The sequence below is a fragment of the Nymphalis io genome, chromosome 13, assembly GCF_905147045.1.
Source record: "Nymphalis io chromosome 13, ilAglIoxx1.1, whole genome shotgun sequence".
NCBI lineage: Eukaryota > Metazoa > Arthropoda > Insecta > Lepidoptera > Nymphalidae > Nymphalis > Nymphalis io.
In genome coordinates, this window is record NC_065900.1 from 9,415,459 (window position 1) to 9,441,944 (window position 26,486).

General features: G+C 32.1%; 2 protein-coding genes across 2 annotated transcripts in view; one reads left to right on the forward strand and one right to left on the reverse strand.

The window, feature by feature from the left end:
- The window catches only part of LOC126772734 (ras-related C3 botulinum toxin substrate 1), a 231,044-nt gene that overhangs the window by 156,584 nt on the left and 47,974 nt on the right, over positions 1-26,486 (reverse strand). The window lies entirely within an intron of this gene.
- LOC126772676 (homeotic protein proboscipedia) overlaps positions 6,589-26,486 on the forward strand; it is a 36,704-nt gene continuing 16,806 nt past the window's right edge. The window contains exon 1 of the mRNA XM_050493125.1: positions 6,589-7,072. Coding sequence (XP_050349082.1) covers positions 6,589-7,072 — 484 coding nt within the window. The remainder of the gene's footprint in view (positions 7,073-26,486) is intronic.

Here is a 26,486-nt window from a genome sequence, read left to right on the forward strand (position 1 = left end):
CTTAAAACTAAAATTAATCAATGAGGGTATGGTATATTTCTTATAATGCTTGTGGTTAATATTGTGTAAACTTATCCTGCTAACATTATTTTGAAATAACAGTCTGGCTGGTCAAAATCTCCTCCTTAGGAGAACGTTTGCTTATGATTCCAATGCAGAGTAGTGGATATGTTTTAATTTCATACAACACATGGCGTCTTATGGCATGAAATAAATTTTATTAACACAAATTTGACACTTAAGAACGGAATAGTGCTGGTATGGATATGAACCATCAATCCTTAATTAATATTCACTTGTTTACTCACTTGAACATTTCAGATTACCAGTAAAAGACATTGAGAACTAACATAATGTATTGTTAACACCTGATTACCTTTGTGATGAATCAATGACATATACAATGTACGTTCTTATATTACCTATAATTTAATAAGTATTCGTCAATAGGTACCTTATCTTTATGAATCTTTTATGTCGTAAGATATATTTGTAATCGTATATTTATTATACTTGTATATTGTGTGCAATAAAATAATTATGAAAATGTTTCATTGAATACTTGAAATTGTGCTTCATAAAAAATATTATGAATGCCGTTTTTGTTGAGTGCAAGAGATAGATTAGAAAGTTAATTGTAAGGCATAAATACAAGTTCCGACGATGACTTCGAGATAATTTCTAATGGAGTTTCCAACGCACCCACGGCACATATGGAGATTTTCTCTTTAGATGAAAAACTTATTATTCAAGCACACATTCTATAAAATTGCATTAAAAACTTGGTGCAGTTTTCAATAAATTAACATTTTCATCGCGTATTTATGTACACTAAACGAGATAATTATACCAGTGCAAATGTTAACCATATAAGTACGAATACAAGTTTTTTTAATATCACTTTTTATTTGTTTTACCGACTTTTATTTCAAGTGATGTATTTTATGTATGAATCAAATCTCGCAATAGAATTTGAAGGAATAACCACCGTACTGATTGAGATGAGACTTTGCACACACTTTATGTACATACGGTTATATAATTAAATAAGCTCATTTGTCAAATCGTTCTATTTTATACGTTTTTTGTAGAGATTAAGAGTTTGTACTTGATGCAGAATGCATTTAACTATTATAAAATAACAGCCCGTCGGGCTAATAACTCATCTCTCATCGAGTATATGGTTTAGGGCTTATTCCGCTAAGCTGCTCTGATGCGGGATGGTGAATACACTTGTGACAATATTTCATGCGTTATGTATGCAGATTTCCTTACAATGTATATCTTCACCGCCGTGTACTACACAATACCAAAAAAAAACACAAATTATAAACACTTTGTTTGCCCGTTAGACTTCGGGTTATTTGACCACCGGTTCCATCACTCTTAGCCACCATCTCGGATTATATGCTATGACCTTGTATTTATTTATATTATTAAAAGTATTTTGTTGCTTTTCAAATAAGATCAGCTACAAATACATATAGTTATTCATGTTTGTAGGAAATAATAAACATATACATAATTATACATGTAGTAGAAGGCGAATAATCTTACGATACTTCGTAAAATAGGTTTAGAAAATGTAAGGTTAATATGACAAATGTAATTCGACGAATATATATTAATAATTATATAATAACATATAATGTTTAACCTACAAAAAAAGTTCATTTTTCAATGGTTTTTAGTGACATTTATTATTAGTTGGTATGAAGATATCAGAATGATATCCACTAACCCACATTAGTACCTACTTTAATATTAGAATAAGTTTGCTCAGCTGTGAACATTTTACTTACTTTAAAACAATTCTTGAAAAACCACACCTACATGCAATCCCTATAAATACTTACATGTTGAAGGCTCTAAAACCACTCTTGTTGAATTCGCCTTAAAGTAACATTACTCTATAATATTTTTAAAGCGTCATTAAATCGTACATGACACAGTCAGTTACTTTTAGACGAGCTACGAGTGACGATTAACCAGTATTATTAGACTTAAAGACTATAATTTGATAAAGTATATAAATTATATGTGTTTTGCGCTACTGTCAATAGCACTGGAATCGCTCAAGGATGGTGTAGGCGATTGTCTTAAGAGCTCAGTTATGATCTGTCATTACGCGACCGTCATCGCGTTGCGTGGGAATTATTCTGTACTAGACAATGACATGAGCCTCGGCGCCGTTGATTCTATCAGTTGGATTCCTCGATGTTCAATTGTCCACTCCAGATATCATATTCATAACGTTATTGCAATTTGTAATGCACTAATATAACCCATTTTGCAATGCTATAATATTTCTAAACACAATTTTCAAGTGAAACAAATAATAATTCGATTTTTTTTTTAAATTATAATTTTATATCACACTGTGGTACTAATATAAAGTCTAAGAGTTTAACGCTAACCTTAAACTCTTAGACTTTATATTAGTACCTTTATCCTATACCAACCTGCCTTATTTATTATAAAAAATTTATTATTAAAATATCATGCTTAGACAAAATATAAATTGACAAAATTTAGATATGAAAGATTCAAAACTATCAACTATATATATTGTATTATTTAATTTAAATTAGAAATAGTAAAAAAAAAAACAATTTTGCGTAAGAGCTAATAAATTGTATTTATTAGTTTATTTAATAAAATGACATATTCTTTGAAATACTAAAAGTCTAATAATATCAGTACATAACACACTCACATACAGTATAACACATTGCAACAATTTCGTTATATAAAGTATATACGTACATAAGTTATATATAACTATGTATAGAATGTGGTCGGCAATGGGCGGCCACACGCAATTCTATTCCCCGAAGAGGAAATCGTTAAGGCCGGCAAATTGGGCCCTAACCACTAGTTTGTGCCGCGACCCGTATTGTCACGCAGATGTTACTTACATAAGGATTTTCAACACTAAATTCTACTATGTAACAGATTTAAGAATTTATTTAGAAAAAAAGTACAGAAGTTTTAAAACCTAATAAGCCATATATTATTTCATAAAATTACAATGCATGTATGTGTATTGACTTATATTAACTTCCTCTTTGGTCTAATGGCTAGATGTAAGGAAACAGACCCGGAGTTCCTGCGTTCAATTCCCAGGTCAAGCCACTAAAAAATTATTGGGTTCTTCCGTCAGAAACTTCTCAGTAGCAGCCCGGAATCTGGAAGTTGGAAGTGTGTACAGTCCCGCTCCTCGGAAAGCACGTAAAGTCCTTGGTCCTGCCCCTGAACTCTTTCCGGTCGTGTCGGATTGCCGTCCCATCAGATTAAGAGAATGAGGAAAGAGAGAGTGCACCTGTGTTTGCGCACACACTTGTGCGCAAACACAGGTGCACTCTCTGATGACACTATAATATCACCAGCACAGTTGGCTAATTTCTCTTGAGATTGGCCGCCGTGGCCGAAATCGGTCTAAGAGACATTATTATAATATTACGACTTGACTTGAAACAAAAGTTGCATAGACTAATCGTAGGATACTGCCGACAGCGTCAGTTAATATGTTTTTATTCACAGTATATCTCGCACAACATAGTTTTAAAGTAGGCTTAGTATTCTAGTGAGTGCTGATTTCTAAGGACAAAATTTTAATTGACAATTTAAGTATCATTAAATGTACCTATATATATAAAGCTAATTGTTCGTAACTGTCTTCCTTTTACATCACGGAAACAGTTCTAATTTATAAAATATATATCTTACATAGAACTTGCAAATCTATAATTATCAAAAAACAGTAGGTGATACACGAATATTGTATTAATATAAATACAAATTAGTAGTTGGCTAGTGGATTATCATGCGAAAGTCGTAGAATGATTTTAATTAAAGTTGCCATAAAAATCATAAATTACGCAAAATATTAAACCTATCATTTATGTATTTAGAATATGAAAGAAAACTTACAAAATTAAAGTGTTATTCGAAATGTCCAACATTACCGAAAAGATTTGCGTATGCAGCAAGTTCAACAAAACAAAGCAAAATAATTGTTTCACATATATTTGAATGAGCAAAAACTGACACAAGGCATAACTATATAGATTTTGAATATTAAATTAGGAATATTGTTATTTCCTAAGCTGTGAGATTTGAGTGAAAGGTCGTTTTCAAAATATAGCGCCATAAACAAATTCATAAGTAGGCTATGTTCTCCATTTTATGCGTTTTTAAAGGCACCCCCTCGAGGGAGCGGAAAGTGAAACGTGGCGTATAACCCACACCCTTACAAAAAACAAGAGGGAAAGGATAGGGCATGGGAAATTTTAAAGTGTCACCGTCGATGTCGAGATGTAACGAATATGGAAACTCTGAGTGGGTACACTTCGATATAAAGTTTACTAATACTACCATTGCATACATTATTTAATGTTTAAAATTATAATATAAGTATAACATTTAATTTAATTGAGCTACAAATATTTATTATCTGTTTATTCTCAAAACAAGGAAAACGTATGCTTATGCAACCCTAAGAATTGAAACTAAATTAACCTAATAAGTATATTATTTATTTTTTATTGTTCACAGTAAATAAAGCTACTGTATAATAACAGGTTTCATTTAAGGATATGAAGGCTACATATCAACTAGCATTGATCTCATAAAACAGTTCCAATGTATTAGCTAACAAAATAAATAACCGAAAAGTAGGTAAAAATACTCTCTTTGATCCCCGTAGTATAAATTGCTTACGTACAAGAAGATTATAGACCTTGTAGCGGTAACTTTGCCCAACAGCCTTGTAAATCACCCGATTAATACTCACTACTGACTCCCTTGAACTCTGATACTTTAAGCACGATCACTCGACAATCTTGACATCAATTGCACTGATCTTATGTAACTTATTTACAAGTTATTCGCTCAAGTTACACCTTTTGTGTATTCGGTTTTTATTATAGAAGAATTTATATTATAAAAACCAATTGAAAATTATTTTCAGGTAGAACAAAATAAAACGACTTCAAAGAAGTTTTCGTTAGGGAAGGTTCGAAAGGTACTTAAAAAAGAAAATATATTAATCTTTCATACAAATTTACAGTTTTTTATGGAAGATTAAACAAATCGCTTAAAACTATTATCAATCTGAATGATCGATAATAACTTTAAACAAACCCTTAAACATATTGTACATATTATAACAAGATTTTAAATAACTTAAAAATATGCAAGGTTTTAATAATATAAATATACTTGTACCAGCTAAAAACTGCAATACAAATAAACTTTGCAGGCCGGTAGTTTTGTAATTAAATTACTTAATGCATACAATAATTTTACTGTGACTAACGATTTACAGAAACAAGGTCCCATCGGAGGAAATTACATTTCATTGTCCATTCACATATAGAAACGTACAGAGAATTATAATTCGAAAGAGCAACCCATACACATTAAAATAGGTTTAACTGCCAGCCGTTCCACTTTGGAAAAAATAAAATAAAACAAAAAGGCGCGATCACGCCATACCTCCCGGGCGCGCCGCAAATTCCTGCGGAAAAAATCGTATTTCGTACGTGGTTTGAATTTTAATTGACATTCAACGGCGAAAGCTGTACTTACTGGGCCCGCGAACCTTTTCCGAATTCACTTCTATGTATGTCTATAAGGTAGTGCATACGGTAAATACGGGAACTACCACCAGTTGCAAGCCATAAACACAACGCCTTACAATCCTTAGATAATATAGGTCCTTATATAAAACACATGTATACATTGCAGTTGCTTAAAAGTCTGACAAAGGACCTTGAGAGTTATTGCATGCTCAATCTTGCAATGGTCTAATTGTCACTGCAGTTGGCTTCTAAAGCAAATAACCTCATACGTATACAACAACCGTAACAGCATTACCAACTCCCTTTTTCTTGCAACCTTTGTAATTATTTACATTTTTTTCTTCAAAATTCGGAGACATTATTTGTAAACGGTTGTTTTTTTACATTCCATTATTCACAAAAATGTAGAATTCATTATCTCATCGTTTCATTGTTTGACAGAGTTCATGACAATTTTAATAACTTTATTGTTGGACATTACGTGCTATACACTCCATGATGGCCGCTAAATTACAATAAACAATTTGGAGCCCTCATTATTCTCGCGCTCATCACGACTGGAGCTTAAATTATTCGACACAAAACCGCGGTAATGTTGAACATCCACGAATAATTGAGAAATAACCACGAGACAGCCTTCTCCACCTCCTGTTACATTTAGTATGGCGTCTCTCTATTTGGCGCAACATTGAACGATTAGACGGGGCTTTATTGCTGTGTCGTAACAAATGACCTCAAACTTCTTTATTAACTTAACGACTTATTTCAAAGTAATACATAAATTGCATAAAATAAGGTTCTTTCAATAGTTATTTAAAAAAAATAATAGTTTTTCTTTTAATTTTCAGATTCCGTTATGCTTCATTCTGGATCTCGTGAAATTTGCTCCTTTAAATAAGATTAACTAAATATTAAAAACATACTTATAAAATGTTTTGAAGCGCAATGAAAAAGTAACCCCATACATGAGAGTTCGCGGCTTGATTGGGTGACACCGGCAGCGATGCAAGAAATATGCAACACCGCCGCGCTGCCGCTCGACAGTAACCCCTTAGTCCGCAAAATAAAATGCGAAGAGTTCCCTGTCAGAGGAAAACAGCCAGCGAGAATTGGCATGGGGGTGCGCGATGAAATGGAAGAAGAGTTTGCAGTCAAGACGAGGAACACACCGCCAATGGGCCCTGCACCGGGACAAGAGCACCCGCGCATGGAACATGGAGGCAACGGCTTCTGGCTGGCGGCGGTTACAGCTGCCGGAGCACCTCATCCCATGCTTGAAACCTGTACGGAGACTGGCTTTATTAACAGTCAACCTTCAATGGCAGAGTTCATGACTGCACTACCTCAATTAGGTGGTGGGGAATTGAGCCCGCAACACACCCCTCCTGGCTACGCTCCGGATCTACCTTCACCGGGAGGTGGCCTCAACGTGCCCGAATACCCGTGGATGAAGGAGAAAAAGACGACCAGAAAGAATAGTCAGCAAGGTGAGTTAGCTTATTGGGAGTAAAAAACCAGAGGAATATTGGTCTCATAATAGTACCTTCACGATCACCTTCCCTCATAAAGCTCATGGGTATTTAACGCATTACTTATTTTAATTTTTCAACGCGCCTTCAATTGCAACTAAATTGTTATATACCTTAAGCATATAATTACATATAATCATAATAAACTTTATATAGTAATACAGCAATAGGATGTACTGCTGTTTGAAAACACAGAGTTTAACCAATTTTTTACCTTTAACTATAACCAATATTAATTTCAAGGAAAATTTGAACTGATTAAACTCCTTTCAACTCGTGATCGAAAAATTGCGAAAAATGCTAAACTAAATAGTTCTCATACAATGGGAAATGGTGTTTCGTAAGTGCCACTAACTGCTACGTGAGTAACTTAAGAATTATTATAGAGCCTTTCAGCAACAACAAATGGCTATTCAACCATTGTGTTCTTGTTCACGGTCCCAGAGTTTCTTTAATGAACATCAAATTACACCGAAATATATTGAATTGTATGGCGCGACGACGTCTCATGTCTGTAACTGTTTTTTGTTGTGAGTGTGGGAGTGGTATCACCGGTGGTTGTATTATTTGAGCCAGCGAGCCGCCGTCACTATGCCGTGTAACGGAACGGAATATTCGATATGCACCGTGAACACAAATTATAAGTGAGAACATTTTAGAATGTAAATTTATACGTTGGCTACTTCTTAAATGTAGACTTTACATTTTTATTTAATAAATGCGTAGATAGTACCTAATCGCTCTTATTCGTAACAAAGCAACACAAGCTAAACAATACAATACTTTCGAATGGAAGTTTTATAATTTAAATAATATTATTGTTTTAAAATAAGCTTTGTAATTGCTTACAAATAACTTAGAGAAAAAAATTGCTTGCTATATGTTAAAGTATCAACAATATTTTCTTGGACTGTTTCCAAATACCTGCAAAATAGACATTGTAATGATTTACAGAGTTATATAAACGAAGAACAAGTTTTATTTAAATCTGAAGATAATAGGAGATGTATGTCCACAGAATGTGAATAAATCATTTATTATTTTATTTAGTTGTCATTGTTTTCTTATGTAAAAATCTTCAAATTTCAGTACAAATTCTCTATTATTAAAATTAAGATAAGCTTCAAGCTTTTTATAGAGCATATTTGATTTTTATTGAAAATAGGATATAAAAGAGAGAACATAAAAAAGTGATCCCTATATTTTTTTTGCACAAACAATATCACAGTAGACGAAATGACCCTAAATTTGTCGCAACACAAAACAAAGCTCGTGCTGCATGATCCATCATCATCCGTCGCCCGCGTGAGAACGCGACCTCACCTGGCCCATACGTCTTGTTCAATATGCGTTACATTATTGCTAAATTACGAGATCCATGTCAACAAGCCATTTCTTATGCTAATCTAATAAACCATCGTTATAAAAAATATTATCAAATTTAATTTTTCAATTAATCAATCAATCATTAATTTATACCTACTCGTATATCATTGTAAATTATATTATCCTTATATTGTACTTATAATATTTTTTACTTATAAATGTAACATTATTTTGATTTACAAAAAAAAACTAAATTAAATTAAATCTGCGTACTCTATCACAATTTATTTCATAAATTGAGTTTATTTCTTGTATTTCTTCATAAATTTACAAGAAGATGTTTTTTATATCAGTTAATTCATACCTTAAAATGTTTTCACTTATAAACGCGTGGTAGCAATATTTTCATGTTTAAGTACTATTAACACTGCGGACAGAAGCTGCCCCCCGCCGTGCGCGACGGGAGGCCAAGCACCGACAGTATTCAACATCGCGTACACAAGAATTGTGATTATCAAACCCGAAATAAATATTGAAAACAATTGAATATAGATTCAATATATAATTATATTCTCTACATCATATACATTTTAGTAAACTAATTACCGATTTTACATATATTTAGATATCTATTCTTTAAATATAACTTTATGACAAATTATTATTCGTTTATTATATATACCGTAACAGCCTGTGAATGTCCCACTGCTGGGCTAAAGGCCTCCTCTCCTCTTTTTGAGGAGTAGGTTTGGAGCTTATTCCACCACGCTGCTCCAATGCGGGTTGGTGGAATACACATGTGGCAGAATTTCCGTGAAATTAGACACATGCAGGTTTCCTCACGATGTTTTCCTTCACCGTAAAGCACGAGATGAATTATAATCACAAATTAAGCACATGAAAATTCAGTGGTGCTTGCCCGGGTTTGAACCCACGATCATCGGTTAAGATTCACGCGTTCTTACCACTGGGCCATCATATTATATATACATATATAATAAAATAAAGAAAAACTAAATCGGTTTACACATCCGGCCTTTCATCCGTATCACCATGACAGACAAACCGACGAAGCACAAGATATTTCCTACATCTAACGGTTTCCTAATATAATAATAGAAAATACAATATATAATATATATATTATACAAAAAAATACTTACGATTAATAAAGTTATTGAAACAATTAAAAATAAATTAATTTATCACGTAGAAGAGCTACTTATTTACAAAAAATATAAAAAATAAATAATAAACGTTGTAAATTTTAATTATATAAGCATAAGAAATGGATTAATTAACTAAATAAAAAAACGTTGTGAAATAATTTTGCAAAAATTTGTACTCAATTCCTGTATTCGTATTCGGGTTCATTCTTTTGATAGCAATAAGATAACGATGGCAACACCGTAGCATTGAGGGTAATCCGTCACTGTCACCGCTATCGAGCGATGCACGGAGCTGCAGCCCAGACACTGTGCTAAACTTAGATATTGGATTTACTAAGTTTTGACTGATTCTCTTATGTGACTCCAACGTTTTCTGATTAAGTATGCTCTATAATAAGTTGTGATTTTACTAAGTACTAAATATTCATATTTTTGCAAGTAAATAATGCTTTTATCGAATGCAGCTAATTTCAATACTTTATTGATAATAAAAACAATCATCCGATTTTTTTTTGAGGACAAGGTTTTAAGCTTATTCTACTACACTGCTTCAATGTAGGTAGGTGGAACACACATGTGGCAGAATTTGAGTGAAATTAGACACATGCCGGTTTCCTCACGATGTTTTCCTACACCGTCAAGTACGATATGAATCTAAAAATCAATTCAAGCACTTGAAAATTTAGTGGTGCTTGCCCGGGTTTGAACCCACGATTTTTGATTAAGATTCACGCGTTCTAACCTCTAGATCATCTTGGTTTTTTTTTTCAAAACAAATAGTAAGGTACTTTAAAAAAAACATAGATCGCTGTACTGTATTCGTATATTACCAGCCGTTCCAAACATCTCATAGAAAAGGTGCTTTGTCTTCTATTCCGTAGAAGGTAGGCATCGAGGGACATAAAACAAATCGTTCACACGGCCACGCCTCCGGCCTATCTCGGGAATCGAAATTAAAACGAACGCTCCAACTCGATCGATCATTCCGATTCATCCTTAATATAAAAGCATTATTTTTGCACTGCCTCAATTTGTTCGCGGTTGACTGACGCATGATATGAACTCAATTTATAAGCTTTATTTCGATCAAAATAGCAACTAGCAATAAAAAACACACCTCATTTCACATTGCAGCTGCCTGTAAGTAGAGAACAATTTAACTACTCTTTTATTTAACAAAAAAATGTCACTATAAATACGAGGTCAATGAACTGGATTAAATTAATGTAGTAAGTTGAAATAACATTTTTCAGAACGAAAATAAGGAACGAACGTAAATATTGAATTGCGTGTGGGCGAGCTTATAATTATAGGCTGTATAATATAAGCTAAATTAATGGTATGAAGAAAGGAATAAGCACTACCCAAGGATTACACATAAGTATAGCTACAAAGAATTGCAATGCATTTTAAATAAAACACAATTCTTACATTTCTTTGAATCATTGCTGTAGAATATATAACAAAATATTATATGTACAAAAGGCGTAATTAGCTTGAGTAAATTATTATGAATCGTTTTTTTATATCAAACACTTCTAGAGAAGTAACAATTCTAAGGCGAGGGAATTTGAATAAAAGTGAATATTACCTTTAAATTAAAATAAAATATATATAAGAATTATATATTATTATATAATTTCTCATTTTGCTTACAATGGATTAATTAAACGTAAAGCCAACGGTTCGGAGTGTTGATTACACCGAAAATAACTTGCAAAAAAACGAAGTTGTTACTTCGTGATACGGATTATAATAGCTAATATTATAAATACGAACATGTGTTTGTTTGGTTCCGTTTTCACGTTTTAACTACTCAACCGATCCTCATAAAATTTTGCATACACGTTGTCAGTACTACAGAAAAGGACATAGGGTTATTAACACCACCTCCACACACGCGGCACTAATAATATATAAATCTAATAAATATTTAATTCCTTACGTCTCGTCAATGCGAAGTGATAAATGCATGTATCACCTACCACCTAACACATGCAGGTTAGGTTTCTTCACGTGTTCATGCACGAGAAAAAATTTAAGCACAAATTAGCCCAGACTTTTATCCATGCGTTCTATTCGCTGGACCATCTCGGCTCAGTCACCATATTAACACAAACATATTCTTGTACATACTCAACAATCAAATACATATTCAAATTATTCATTCATGATTTTTGTATTGATATTATTTTAAAATCAACTAAATAATTATATGAATCTAAAAGTCAACTGGACTATTAATCATTCTGAAAAACATAAAAAAATGTATTAAATATTTGATCGATATAACATGGAAATTTTTCAACCCCATATAAAGTGATTTCCAGTTAAAGTCAAATGTACAACAGCGAAATCGCGTGTTACCTAGATAGTCTGTAACTAAACAACAACATTCACCGTAACGCGAACACATTATATATAATGATGATTGCTGAGAATTTGGTTTGTTTACATACCATATTGAATATTGATAGCGAATAAACGAGAAAAAATTGGTTAAATGAATCGATGACATTATTTAAGCCATTCAATTATTTTTTACTCGAAAATATAAATAGCCTACAATATCTAATTAATATAAAGGATCTATAAATGAATTCTAAAAAATATAGACAATTAAAGCATATATAACGCTTATAGACAAACTTTATAGCTTAAAAACATACAAACATAAGTATAACAAAAAAAACTATTCAAGTACAAGACTTTTACAAGCACTAGTCACTCTGTTCCACCATTTCAATTACAAAGTTACATCAATGAAATACATTTAATTGCTTGTTAATCCTATATGAAAAAAAAACAATAACTAACTCTATTAAAATATTGTGTAATAATAAATATCCCATGTTTGCCAATAGGTATATTTATAAAAGAAACGAAGGGGAAACATTATATATCACGAACTATACACTTAAAATATATATGTATATTTAAAAAAAGACATGTTTACACTTTCATTTTCAAACCAAATTTTATAAAAATAAACCGCAACCATTATGAACAGGTATTTTTTTCTAAGAATACTACAGATAGACACAGAGCAATAAATCTTTTGACCGGCGCTCTTTGATTTATGTGAAAAATGACCGTAAATTTGAGGTTAGGTCGGTCGTCACGGGCGGGTCCTACGGCAATCATAAATGTCTCCCACCAATTACGTGTTGAACACCGTCAGCTATGTTTGAAATTGCCTCTAAACTTTAGTTTTGAGGAAATCAAACGAGATAAAATTATTTAATTGGTTTAATATCTCTGAAGTAGCTCTATGAGCGGTGAAAAAATACTCTAGTTTTTATTATTCTTATATTGTGATTATATATTAAGTATTATAACTTAGTGATATTTTTAATATGCTTTCAATGAATAATTTTAATGGCAACACTAGCACCATTTTCTCTCGTTAAATATTGCGATTGTGTATTAAAAAGAAGGATTAAAGATATTGGTTAATAAAGATCTCAAATAATATTTCCAATAACCATAATTCAAAGATCTATCAACGAAAGTAACAGAATACCGAATAGAACTAAAACACGTTATTTTCCGTATAATCACAGTATTCATTGGCTGTCAATACATCGGCTGTATGATTTACGCTGTAACACTTTCACCTCCGTTATATCATTCGGAGGACATAAATCAATGGCGCGACGTCCCGCGACTCGGGCCCTTTTATCGTGTCCCGGCGTCCCGGTTAGCACCGGTTGCAGGATACGTGTTGACTGAAGTCAGTTTTAGAAATTTTCTATGGTTGTTTAACTGTTATGAATAATGGTTACAAAAGCTGAGAACATTTGTTTTGTTATGGTTCAAGATGGTTTTCTTTTATTACATTCTAGCGTTTTTTTTCAAATATTTGTTTGTTTAATTACTAAAGAAACATTTCATGAAACTGAATACCCACTCGTCAAAACTTTATAAACATATATAGAAAATTGTTATTAAAAGATTTCTACAATTTTTTATTTCATATTTCCATAAATACTTAAATTAGCGTATCTAATTCCATTTCATTGAATGCGTCTCAACAGGAGCCGCACCTGCAAACAAACAAACACGCATAATCCGACTAAGCCATAAAGAAGCAATCAATAAATCACTATCACTATTCGGGCGCCGTTTGGGCCCTTTGTCCCGATTGTCGGCTCCGAAGTTGCAGCAATTAGATACTTACCTGCTGCTTGCGGTAATCCTATTATAAGGTGCCTGAGCGACAGCTTCAGTGTGGGCGGTCAAAAAATTGTGCTATGGCTCGACCGTTTTGTTATCGTCTGTAGCAGGACGTCAATGAAACTTGACTTCTGAGTACAAATATAATGTTTATGAGTCTACTAATATAATATTTCTGAGTCGATTTATTTGTTTTAATATGTTAATTAAATGTAATGCATACACCATAAATTCAAGTCATTTTTCTGATAATTGTAACAGTGTTACTTCGTTTTACTTTGAATCAAAAGCCACGCTTTAATTATTCTTTATACAATTAATAAATACTTCTAATAAAATGATATACAATATATTTATTATTTAAAACGTTAATCCATATCCCTTGTAACTAATAATAGAGATTATGATAATAACATCATCGTTCACCACTGCCATACAAATCTGTTTATGAAACAATTTTCTCATTTAACGCGGGATTGTTTAACACTTCGCACCCCTACCCTTAAGAGAGATGTTTGCTGTAAACTGATTTATCATATCAGCAGAGTTCCAAACAAGCATCATCTTACACGCATAAACCCTCTATCACCACCGCAACTTGACAACTAATTTCAAACAATATTCAACCTTATGTCTATCATCGTACGGTATACATGAGCCAAATAATGCAACATGTCTTCTGAGTATTGCCTTAAAATAATAGTTACATCTGTTTTGTATTGTACTTAAGAAAATATATCTTATAACTTACACAGTAGGTTTATATTTGCCTGAATATCGCCGTAACTTACAACGTTCTATGCTATACGTAGCTGACACAGAGAAGCTTGTCTGAGACAAGGGTGCTATGCATGGTGTTGTCCGGTTTCCGGACACAAGCTCGCCGGTAATTAACTAAGTTTTCACGACATATGCATAATTATAAATACTAATGATCTACTCTAACATATTGCAAAGTTTATATATGTTTATACATAAGGGGTGAATGGTGAATTTGTATTAAAAAAAGATCGGAAAATATAACAAGGAGTTCATAAATAAATAGAATATATTTTAACTGCATTAAAGATATTCAAAATAAAGATTGATGTATAATAAAATTGCTTGTTTTAAGATATTTGCAGTCATATCTAAATGATAAAGGGGGGAGACCCCGTTCAATTTAGATACTTGTACTTTGGAGAGTAGGCTCTAAAATATTAAAAAACTGAAAACCAAGAATATTTCCCTTAATTTTATGCTCAGACATTAAGGTATTGGTAATCAACATACAAAAAGAAAAAAATATTCTAAAATATTCACATTTATACAATCATTGCCAGAGAACGCAGTACGTAACATTTGACGTAATCGTAATAATATATGAAACAGTACATACAACATTTCACATCCTAATGAAACCTCAAACATATTCAAACACAGAGTATAAATCACTTGGATCTTGAGACCGCGAAATCCGTTTAATCATCTCAGCGGTTATTAATAACGCCTTTGAAATTAAACAATAAATTTGGGGCTAATCGCGCAGAACCGCCGCAAAGCAACCGAGGCGGCCGCTGGCTGAGTCAACATTTATAGAGACAAATTGTTGCACCACTAACACGGCCTCAGCGATGTATTAATCTTGAAGCTGCGACACTGCGCCGCCGCCCGCCCCCCTGCGACACTTAACTAAATGTTTCGCTGAAACACTCCGTACAGAAAATAGTTGGTGCGTATCACGTTTTTTGATACAAAAACTTTCACCTATTCGTATCAATTGTCATTTACGACAAAGACTAACTACTCAAAATGTCTACTATCTATCTGAACGTAGGTATACAATCAGTGTCTTTTTTTTTTAGATTATATCACTTTGAACGAGTTGGTGACCTTGGTTGTGGATAAATTTTTTTGAGTATACTGGTAAAATAAATATTTAAATTTTTTTTTATTTTCCCATATTATACACAACTCATAAGTTGGTCAAACAATTTATTGGTAATACAAACGAATATTTTTCTATAAATTTATAGATTTTGAATTATTAGAATTTATAGGTGTATATGTAGATTTTTATACATTTAAATTTGGAGTAACCGACTTAAATTTCGAAAAAAGATATTTTAACCAAAATCATAGTCGTGGTTCAACATATTGTCAAACTCCACGTAGGTTTCACGCGAGGAAAAAAGATTTAAAAGAAATTAAAGTCGTTGACTGATATAAGAATTTTTTTATCGAATTATTTCTTACAAACCATCGAGCACAATAAAAGGTCGTGCATACTAGCGTTATCGCGGCGGGACGCGGAGTGATAGGATGGTTTTCTCCCCATTTCCCTCGCATGATATATTGTGAGCGGTGCGACACAACTATTAGTGCATCCGTCATTAGTCTCCGTCATCGCAACGTTTAGCCACTAGGGTCTGCATAAACAACTACATTCTGTCTTAACATGGCTTATTTTTGGTCTTATAAACATGAAATGTTTTTATTTTAAATAAACATATAATTTTATTAAGCCTGTTAAGAAACCTGCAAGTATATTTGAGATGAAAAAAATCCCGCGGTTCTTATTTCCGAAACAGTGGTCCATTTTTGATTATAAACAACCTCATTGAAACTTATATTATGAATGTTAAATTTGTCTCTGATTAAGTAAATCGTTTTATAATATTAACTTATTCTTAGTGAATTTTATAAGTCATAACATAAAACGAAATATGATCTTTTTTTTTTTTTTTTTATAGAATAGGAAGGCGGACGAGCATATGGGCCACCTGATGGTAAGTGGTCACCAACGCCCTTAGACATTGGCATTGTAAGAAATGTCAACCATCGCTTACATATCCAATGCGCCACCAACCTTGGGAACTAAGATTTTATGTCCCTTGTGCCTGTAATTACACTGGCTCACTCACCCTTCAAACCGGAACACAACAATATCAAGTATTGCTGTTTTGCGGTAGAATATCTGATGAGTGGGTGGTACCTACCCAGACGAGCTTGCACAAAGCCCTACCACCAGGAAATTCGAGGATCGATTATTGTTGTATAGTAATAAAGAAAATAAAGATATAACATATAATGATTTTTTATATATTAAAAGTAAATACATCAATGTGTATAGACACATGATATGTATAAAATAAATAAGACGTCTTTAATCAAGGGCGCTCTCTTGCTTAAGGAACATTTGAGGGACCGCGGTCCTTCTCGAAGGGTGCTAATTGTCTCAGACTATTACGTACCTACTAATGAAACTGAAGTATACACAGAAACTATTAACATCACCATGTTTTTAGTTTTGACACTTAATTGGAAGACTAACAGTATAATGTTATAAATAATAATTTTAACGACTATTTCTCAATTCATCATAACTATGAAATATTTAGACATATTATTTAATATCATGACGGAATAATAATAATAATATCCTAGGACATTTTTCACACACGGCCATATGATCCCAAATTAAGCTTGTACAAAGCTTGTGCTATGGAATCCAGACAACTGATATACTACATATGCTACTTTTCTTTTGTAAATACTTATATAGATAATTACACCCAGACTCAGGAAAAACAGACATGTTCATGCACACAAATGTCTGTCCTGGGTGGGAATCGAACCCACAACCTTCGGCGTGAAAGGCAAGTGTTCTACCAACCACGCCCACCGGCTCGTCAAATAATATAATATGTGTAGATTTATTTTTCATTTATTTGTATAATTAATTATTTTTATTACATCATACCATACTCCGCACGAACTATATACGTATATACACATACAAAAGTAATATATATTATATATTACTTTTCAATAGAAAAGCAGACGGGCAAATCATTAGACATAATAATAAAAAATCAGAAATATTAACAAATATTCCTCTATATGCCTTACAGGGTTAATGCGTCATCATGTCAATTTGATTTGTTCGTTCTGTGCCTGTAATTACACTGGCTCACTTAATCTTTCAATCAAAAACATAAATACAGAATAGTATATACGTTGGAGGTTGAATTATTGATGTAGTGATGGTACCAGACGAATTTCAACAAAACTATATTAATTGATAATATTTTTTGGTATATAAATTCGTATGCTATCGATTACAACAGTATATAACATAACAAGAACCCATCGTAGCCGTCACCAAGTGAAGGGTGTTAATTCTCTAAGACGTGCTAATGAAAGCGACTTACGCTACCCACTGATCTCGACCCGATAACCGCTCAGGAATCCGCAGGAAATTGACGTTTTGCTACTTGGACTTACTCTCGATGACAACAATATCTAATAGCTTTATATAATTTTGTAATAAGATTTCGAAAATTAAATGTTTAATAATATATTTTATTCGAATATCGCCAAAATATTGAACAAAATGCAACAAATTTAAAAGCTTAAATAATTTAATTTATAATTTGTAGTCGTTAATTACGATTGATCTTTTTTTCTACTCTTATAAACGGCCCAACATCTATGGCCCACGGTGACCACTTACCACATAAGATGGTAGTTTGTTTGCTTACCTACTATGATAAAAAAGTACTTGTAATAACAATAACACACAAGTAAGAATAAAAGCAACCATCATATCGGTAAGAGTGTTTTCTAATGTTCGTTTACATATCACAGTTATTTTAAACTTGACCTATCAATATATCTTATGCAAAAAAACTAATAAACAACGGGTATTACTCAACACAAGATTATATTATTGATAAAAAAGCTTGCTAGTATTTTTTTAATTCCAAGCAGGTTATATATAAATTTCACTGTATTTGTTTGACTGGGTAAATAAAATGGTGAAAAAAAGTGAATACTGTCTTAATATGAGAATTCAAAAGTACTTTTATGACTATATATAGCTTGGGACTGTATTTTTAATGGATTGTTTTACTTGAATAAAGTTTTTTGTTTATTTGATTTGTTTTATCATATTTTTAAAGTTTTAATAAAAATATATTATTTAAATGATATCATTACAAAAAACGACCGAGACATAATAGAACGTACACCCCCGATCGTTATATCGAGAGCGCGATCGATCCGGGAATCCGCCTTGAAACTAATTTGATTTTAGCATATTAAGGGGGGCGCTATAAGGAGCATGTCTTAGCCACCCCAGTAATAACGAAAATGATGTAAGGTGTGCCCTTAATATCTAATATCCATCACGCGTCCGTATTTGCTTATCTATACGCGCGGAAGTATAAAAATCGTCAGAGGGTTATCACGACGATTTCTGTGCACGTTTAAACACTTAGGACTATTAATTTTCAAGAGTCTTGATAATATTATGAATATGAAGCTACGTGTGTTTGAATATTTGTTACATAATTACTCTTGAATAATTTTACGCTTGGAATACGTAGGATACTTATTATTAATTTTTAATTAAAAAAAAATATTTTATATATTTATGTATGCGAAGCTATGCAGTATAAGCTACTAAGCAACATTATTATGCCATAACTCATATATTATTTTCATGAAGACATCATATCATACATATATCATCGTCATATAGTATTAGGTATGTCATAATTTCCTGGGTCATACTGTATTCCTAAAATGTTACAATGTACAAACGATCTATTAAACACCAGTCCCAAGCTATAGATAGTCGTATTAAAAAATGAAATCTCAAAAATTTTATCAGATTCATCTCAAGACAAAAAGCTAATGCCTTTTACAGCAAACTCATTTAACTTTAGGAGTTCCCGCTCCGAGATACCTGTTTCCACTTCGATTTTATTGTCTTCCATTGTCCTATTTTCGCAATACATTTATTTTATTTATCTAAATTTACGGATTAAACGTTCGAAAACCGCGATCAGTTCTATGTTTTGAAGTTGGTTTTCCAAGGGGGTATACAATCAGAGAGCAGGAAGTATACGTTCGGAAATAAATGTAGGCTTGAGGGGTAGATAGGAGCGCTGAATGTTGCCGGCCTCACGGAGACCTCTCAATCGGATGCTGAGGTACATAAATAAGACTGGATGAAGGTGTTTCTTATCTAAAAGGTATGTCACTTGACTTCAGTTACGTTCGTTTGAATATGTATATCTTAGAATATTTGTTTCACAGAAGCGATATACAGCGTGTTGTTGTCATCTGTAATTATTTTTTACATTTTATCTAAATACTTAAATTAAATAAAAAGGTTGTAACCGTATATCGCATAGTTTTTTGCCATTCAAATATGTACTGTGTTATTGCCGTATATTTTGGTGTTATTATGGAAATTGAATCAAATAAAATATTTATTTATATTATACATACAAATAATATCTAATTCATCTAAAACGGCTAAAAGCGGTTTATTGAACCGCGAAGCATTTGTAATCGTTTAATACCCTCAATTCTTTATCAGCGCCGAGGGAATCTGTACTTACCGGGATTCGCCCCGCTGCGCTTCGCTGTAATGTATAACCTGACGAAAGCTAACTGATTATCTTCTCTATTTGTTTTGTTAATCAGCTAAAGAAATGGAATTTCCTTTAAAATACTTCAATATTACAACATCGATATTTTAATCCTGTAAATGTATTTGTTATTATTGCAGTAACTTCTGATAACTTTTTTTTATCATATCAAAATAGTTAGTAGTAATGATGCTGTCTTCTTTTTTCGAATGTCAAAGCAATTATGAAAATAAGAGAGAAATCAATATTACTATTAATCAATACTAAACATCGCTAAACAACTTATAAGTAAATCAAACAATTTATAAGTAAGGCCGTCATTGTTTATTTTATACTAATTTGATCTGATATAATTTCACATATTCCAAATTAATAACTTTATAGTAACGCAGACGTTTAAAACAAAACGACTTTCTTATGACTGACAATTGAAATATTTTTAGAAAATTCAGAGATCCTTAAAAATAAAATATCAAAATAACACTAAAAAGCAAACGATACAAACTAAGACGAAGTCAATAATGACGTCATTTGCTTATCAGTTGACCATTACCAAAATCGAAGGCTACATTACGCAGAGTCCGAATGTCCCGAACCGATATAAAAACATCTTATCAACGCTACGTCGCTGAAAAGCGGCATCGATTACAATATTTACTTCTAAAAAAAGTCATAAATTCTTTCCATTTACAAAAATAAAAACATTTCCAATCTTATCGTCTTCGATTTTTTAAATAACGGTATACCAACGGTAGCTCGAGTACGGGCTTTTTGTCCTCGGTTCCCCTTTTTTCCGGGGAAGAATTTCTTTTCGGCAATTTAGAGGCGAGCAGATAATAAAAGGGCTCTAACTGCTCCGATCGCACCCTAATGAAAACTTGAAAACTCCTCATTTCAGTATCAATAATTCCTATTTCACGAAATCTACAATCGTACGAATCTAATTGATAGTATTTTAATACTAAAATGGTAATTGTTTCAATAAAAGTCAAATTCTGACTTTACTCATAGATCGATAAGCAAGTGTAACGCATCTACGTTACACTTGCTTATCGATTGTCAAAAATCTATCATCGGTTCGCAAATTAAATCAGACTTGAGAAGAACCGGCGAATGAAACTTAGAAAGATTTTTTCTTCTAAGTTATTACAATTATAGTTTTTACAACAATAATAATATTATATTATAATTCAATAAATTCGAGGCACAAAAAATATTTAAGTTCAAATTGATATTATAATAATTTTATTATTGAAGTTGATCTGATATTTTTTTATTAAGCAAATATGAATTTTAAAATCGCTCGAGTATGATCATAACCGGATTATCTCAGTTGGCCAGCACTTGACCCAGTTAATGCACTGGGAGTAAATCGAAAATCGATGTGCCAACGACCCACGCGACTCCCGCGCTCCAGCGCCGCTTACTAGGGTTACATTGTGACATGTTACTCTCAGCTTAGTATAAAATATAGTTTAAAAACTAAAAGTGTGTTCACTTTAATTAATAAAAACGTAAAGCGTATAAATTTCTTAAACTATCAATTCAAATATATTTTTTGCTTTTATTATTTTGTTAAGTGATCTGTTTAGGTATCTTAATAAAAGTGCAAAATTAAAAAAATAAAGTTCCCTCAAATTGAGCTGGCCTTACATTCAAACATACCTAAACCATTGTCGATAGTCAATATTAGAAAAAATTATAAAAATAAGCAATATACAAAAAATAAAATAATCGGATTGACAAATTGTTTTATAAGATCTTAGGGTAAATAGGGTATATTTGAAACACGTTAAGTACCAAAAAATAATTATAATCATTCATATAAATTATAAGGGTGTAAAATTACATATTTACACAATAACTATCTAAGAGTAGTTATTTGAACAGTTAATAAAATATATTTTTTTACATATTTTTTATACATATATATTAAATTTCAAGAACCGCTTACACAAAAATATCTTACTAAACTTAAACCTCTAAAGTTTTAACGTTACTTTTTATCTATGCATAATATAACAAGACAATATAATCCTTTGTATATCGATATTCTTTTATTATTTCATATTAAAAATAAATCAGGATTATAACAAATAAAAATTAAAAACTCTACACACATCATAATTATGCATAAAAATTATAACAGAATTCGTTTTGTACAATCGAAAAGCATAATATTCAAGCTCACAATTGATTTCTAAAACTCTTAATTTTTCTTTTTTTTTAAATTGAAACGATGAAAATAGTCAACTGATAAAGTTTTTATTTCTGCTCATAGACAGTGTAATTACAAGAAGTTTAAGCAAATCCTGATGTCTTAGATATTATATCCCGCCTTATTCTTCAAACCAGAACACAGTAATACGGACTACTGGGGCCGAATTCTACTAATTTATAACGATTACGATACGTTCCCGATTCAATTCCGATCCACCTTTCAACCATCTGTATTTATTCGAATCGGAACCGAACCGATATGATGTTAACATATAGCGTTGTGTCAAAATTAAACTTCATTCTTAACTCTTATAACAATAGTCGATAATAAAATAAAATAATAGAAAAACAGAAAAACGGCAACGATCACGCTTCGATTCGATTTCGATAAAGTGACAATTTGTTAGTAGAATTGATCCCCTGATATTTGACAGTAGAATAATGATGAGCGGTACCACACAGCAGACCTGCACAAGACTATATTAAGGAATAACAAACAAAAAATTATTCACCTCCACATAACATCCAAAATCAAAGTCTAAATCAAAATATATTTTATTTGAGGTGGGGCCTACTTAAATAAAATATATTTTGATAGCAGTTTTGAATCGATATTCTACAAGGTTGAAAATGTAAAGCTACCATTGGTTCTAATGAAGATTCTACCGAAAAGACCAGCAAAAAGCTCAGTAAATACTCTTTTTTATGTATACACGTAATATAATTACATACAATTACATTTATGTATTTTTTATGAAAATCAACAAATACTAACTCAAAACTCTTTTATCGTCTACATAATCTTGTACATGATATTCCTATGTTATTAATAACATTTTAACATGAGCTTTAATTATTTATTGTTAAATGAAAATGTAATTTACCAATGGTATAATTAAATAATTATGAGTTAATTACAACTGCTAAGAAATATTACATGTATATATATAATATTATGTCTACAATAATACCCCGACGCAAGGCGCGGATGTATTACGTATTTTTTCAGCGGCCGGTTATTCCCCTCGTACACGTGACCACTAATTGCTCAGCTGGGACGATACTTTATCCTAGTTTTCCATTTGAATATAATACTGTATTATGATGACACATGAAATGTTCTATGAGTTATCTTTAAAAACATACAAATATAAGATATGTAAAAAAATGGTTAATATGTGACAATTACTATATAAGAGTAATTATAGAAACACAAAATAATATTAATTACTTACATAAAATTCTTGGGTATTTTAATTTAAATAATAATTATATGTAAATAACATTTCATTCTATAACATTCCCTGACATATAATTGACAAAATTAACGTACGCCCGCCATATTGAGATTGTTTAAATTGAGGAATTATTTACAAGCCGCCGTCGCACCACATGTCCTTTCTCGGTGCTCGGGAACTTCTCCATGCCTATTCGAATTCCTGTATGGAGTAGAAATACGGCTTTATAGGAGTAAAATCATACTTTCTCCTCGACGGTTCGCGGGGTGCGGTATACTAATGACCGCGCGGGGAGAGGCTACCTACCTACGTATACCTACTGCCACGACAACCACACTTTATATTGCGTTTAGCTGCCTACCCACACTCTCGTTCAACACACACAGACAAGAATTTGTATTTTTTATGATATTCCGCTGTACACTATTTTCTTTTTGATGAAAGGTACAACTTGCAGCTTTTATTACGTTGCATACCACGTAAGTGTATATATAAAAAAAAACATTCTCATTTGGTAACATTGTTTGGCGCGGACGTTTAAATTTTTGTCCTATTTTTTTTATTCCCGCTGCCACTATTCGAACCATTTCTACTAGAGAGTCCTGATTTAGAATTAATTGTATTACCTATGTTTAATATTTGTTTTAGTACCCCAAACAATAGTATATAAGTGATGTTTATGATGAAATATTTTATCATCTAAGCATGATTACAAAAATAATTCCTTTTTTATTCAGATTAATATGTTAAATTTAAATTGAATTGTTTCACTTTACACCAATTAAAAGCAGTCAAAATTTCAGCAAGTCACGGTCGGGTATGCATATGTAGGGCCAAAAGTCGGTGTTGGCCTGTTGAACCAAATCGCTGACTCACGAACCCTGTGTCAAATCTCAATAAACAGAAGCGAAACTTTTGTTGAGCACATGTAGCAAAGATATCACATTTACACATAAGTGATGTGGCGATTTAAAATACAACACCAAAATCCTGTCGTTTGAGATAGTCCTGGCTTATAATAATTGAAATAGTTTATGTAAGAAAACGTATGTATGTTAAATGTAAATGCAAGAACTGTGAAATATTTATTTATTCACACATACCCTATGATTTGTTGTGCGTAGGACGACGCGGTGTTTCTAACCTCTAATTAGAGTTCCTCAGGCTCGGATTTTATTACACGCGTTTATTCTATGTACGTATGTACGTGTATTTAAATGTTTCATACCTATTCTTCATACCTACTAATATATATGTACATCTACATATAAGTAATTATTTGATTCTTTCACACATATTATATTAAGAAAATCAAGATAATGAAATTATATGCTTGTGCAATTACTACATTCTCCATAGTTTTGTACATATGCGCAATATTTATAAATATCTTGTTAAGTTCGACGTATACAACAGTAAATTGAGTTGATTCTGACTTTTAAAAATGTAACATACGATATCCAAATTGTTATTGGAATAACGCATCATCCATCAGACGGTATGCCGTCATGGGGTGAACGGATCGCCAAAAGTAAGGGACAGATATATTATTCATCGCGCGTTAGAAAAGATCCAAGAGAGAAATTTAAGAATTTGCATAATCTGCTCGGGTACTTTATCATAGAACCACGTGTCAGTGACTAGTGCAGTCGCGGATTACGCGGATCGGATTAAATCGTGCATCTCCGGACTACGGGAAAGAAACGAATGCCTTGACGTACTTAGACGTTTTCACTATAATAACCCTATTTTATATATTTAAAGAATTCAATTTTTTATTCGAATTTGTATAAATTTGCTGTATATGTAACTTTCAAATAAAAAAAATTGACGTAAAAAGTTTCACTTCTACACTCACCATAACTAGATCGGAATGAAAATAATATGCGAATTATTTATTATGTATAAAATTATTATATTATGTATAATAATTAAAACATTTAAAGTAGCGTATCACCATAAGTCGGTTTTTAACAATTCACGATTGATATACGAAGTCAGCACTAACAAAATAATACAACTGTTATGTGTACTAAAGTCCTTGCGCTTTAATTCTTATATATATAATACAATTACTGACCAATTATATAATAAATAAATAAGAGACATAAATGATAAATATCACACTGGCAGACAGAATCGTCCAAAAAACGCTTAACTTGTCCCGCTACAAAAGGAAAAAGCCAGCGTCTTCCGTTCGGTCGGAGCCAAAGAAAAAATCTTCGCGAGGGATCCGAGCCTTCCATTTATCATATTCCATATTCATTTATTCGTCAAGTTCTGGATTCATTTATTCGTCATGTCTTGATTTCGTCTCATTTATTATTAAAAATGAACTGTCCGGAGCAGAGCGTGAATACGACATTGGCCCGAGGCTACCGATTTAATCTTAGAATAATTTCACGCTGAATTAGGTCATTGTCTAAAAAACAGTTGCATCCTACGTTGATTAATCAAACAATAACTAATAATTTGATTCATTAAATTATCGAAATCTGTATAACCCTAATTCAAAAATCTTAGCAATCGTAATTATTATAATACTACATTTACCTTGTATTTAAAAATATAAAGACTTGTTTAAGTAAATTTTGAAAATTAAAATATTATCAAAAGTGGCTTCGAGAGGCCATTTACATATTTTTAGCATTTTTTCACAGAAGTGCACTGAAAGATCACAAGGTCAGTAGATACGTATATCGCGATCCCAACCCTCGACCGTGCTGACCTGGACTCGCATGATGGATGGCGGGGGGGACAGTATCAGACCGTAATTCAACATGACCACTTAACATTATAATAAGTTGCTGCTGGACCAACG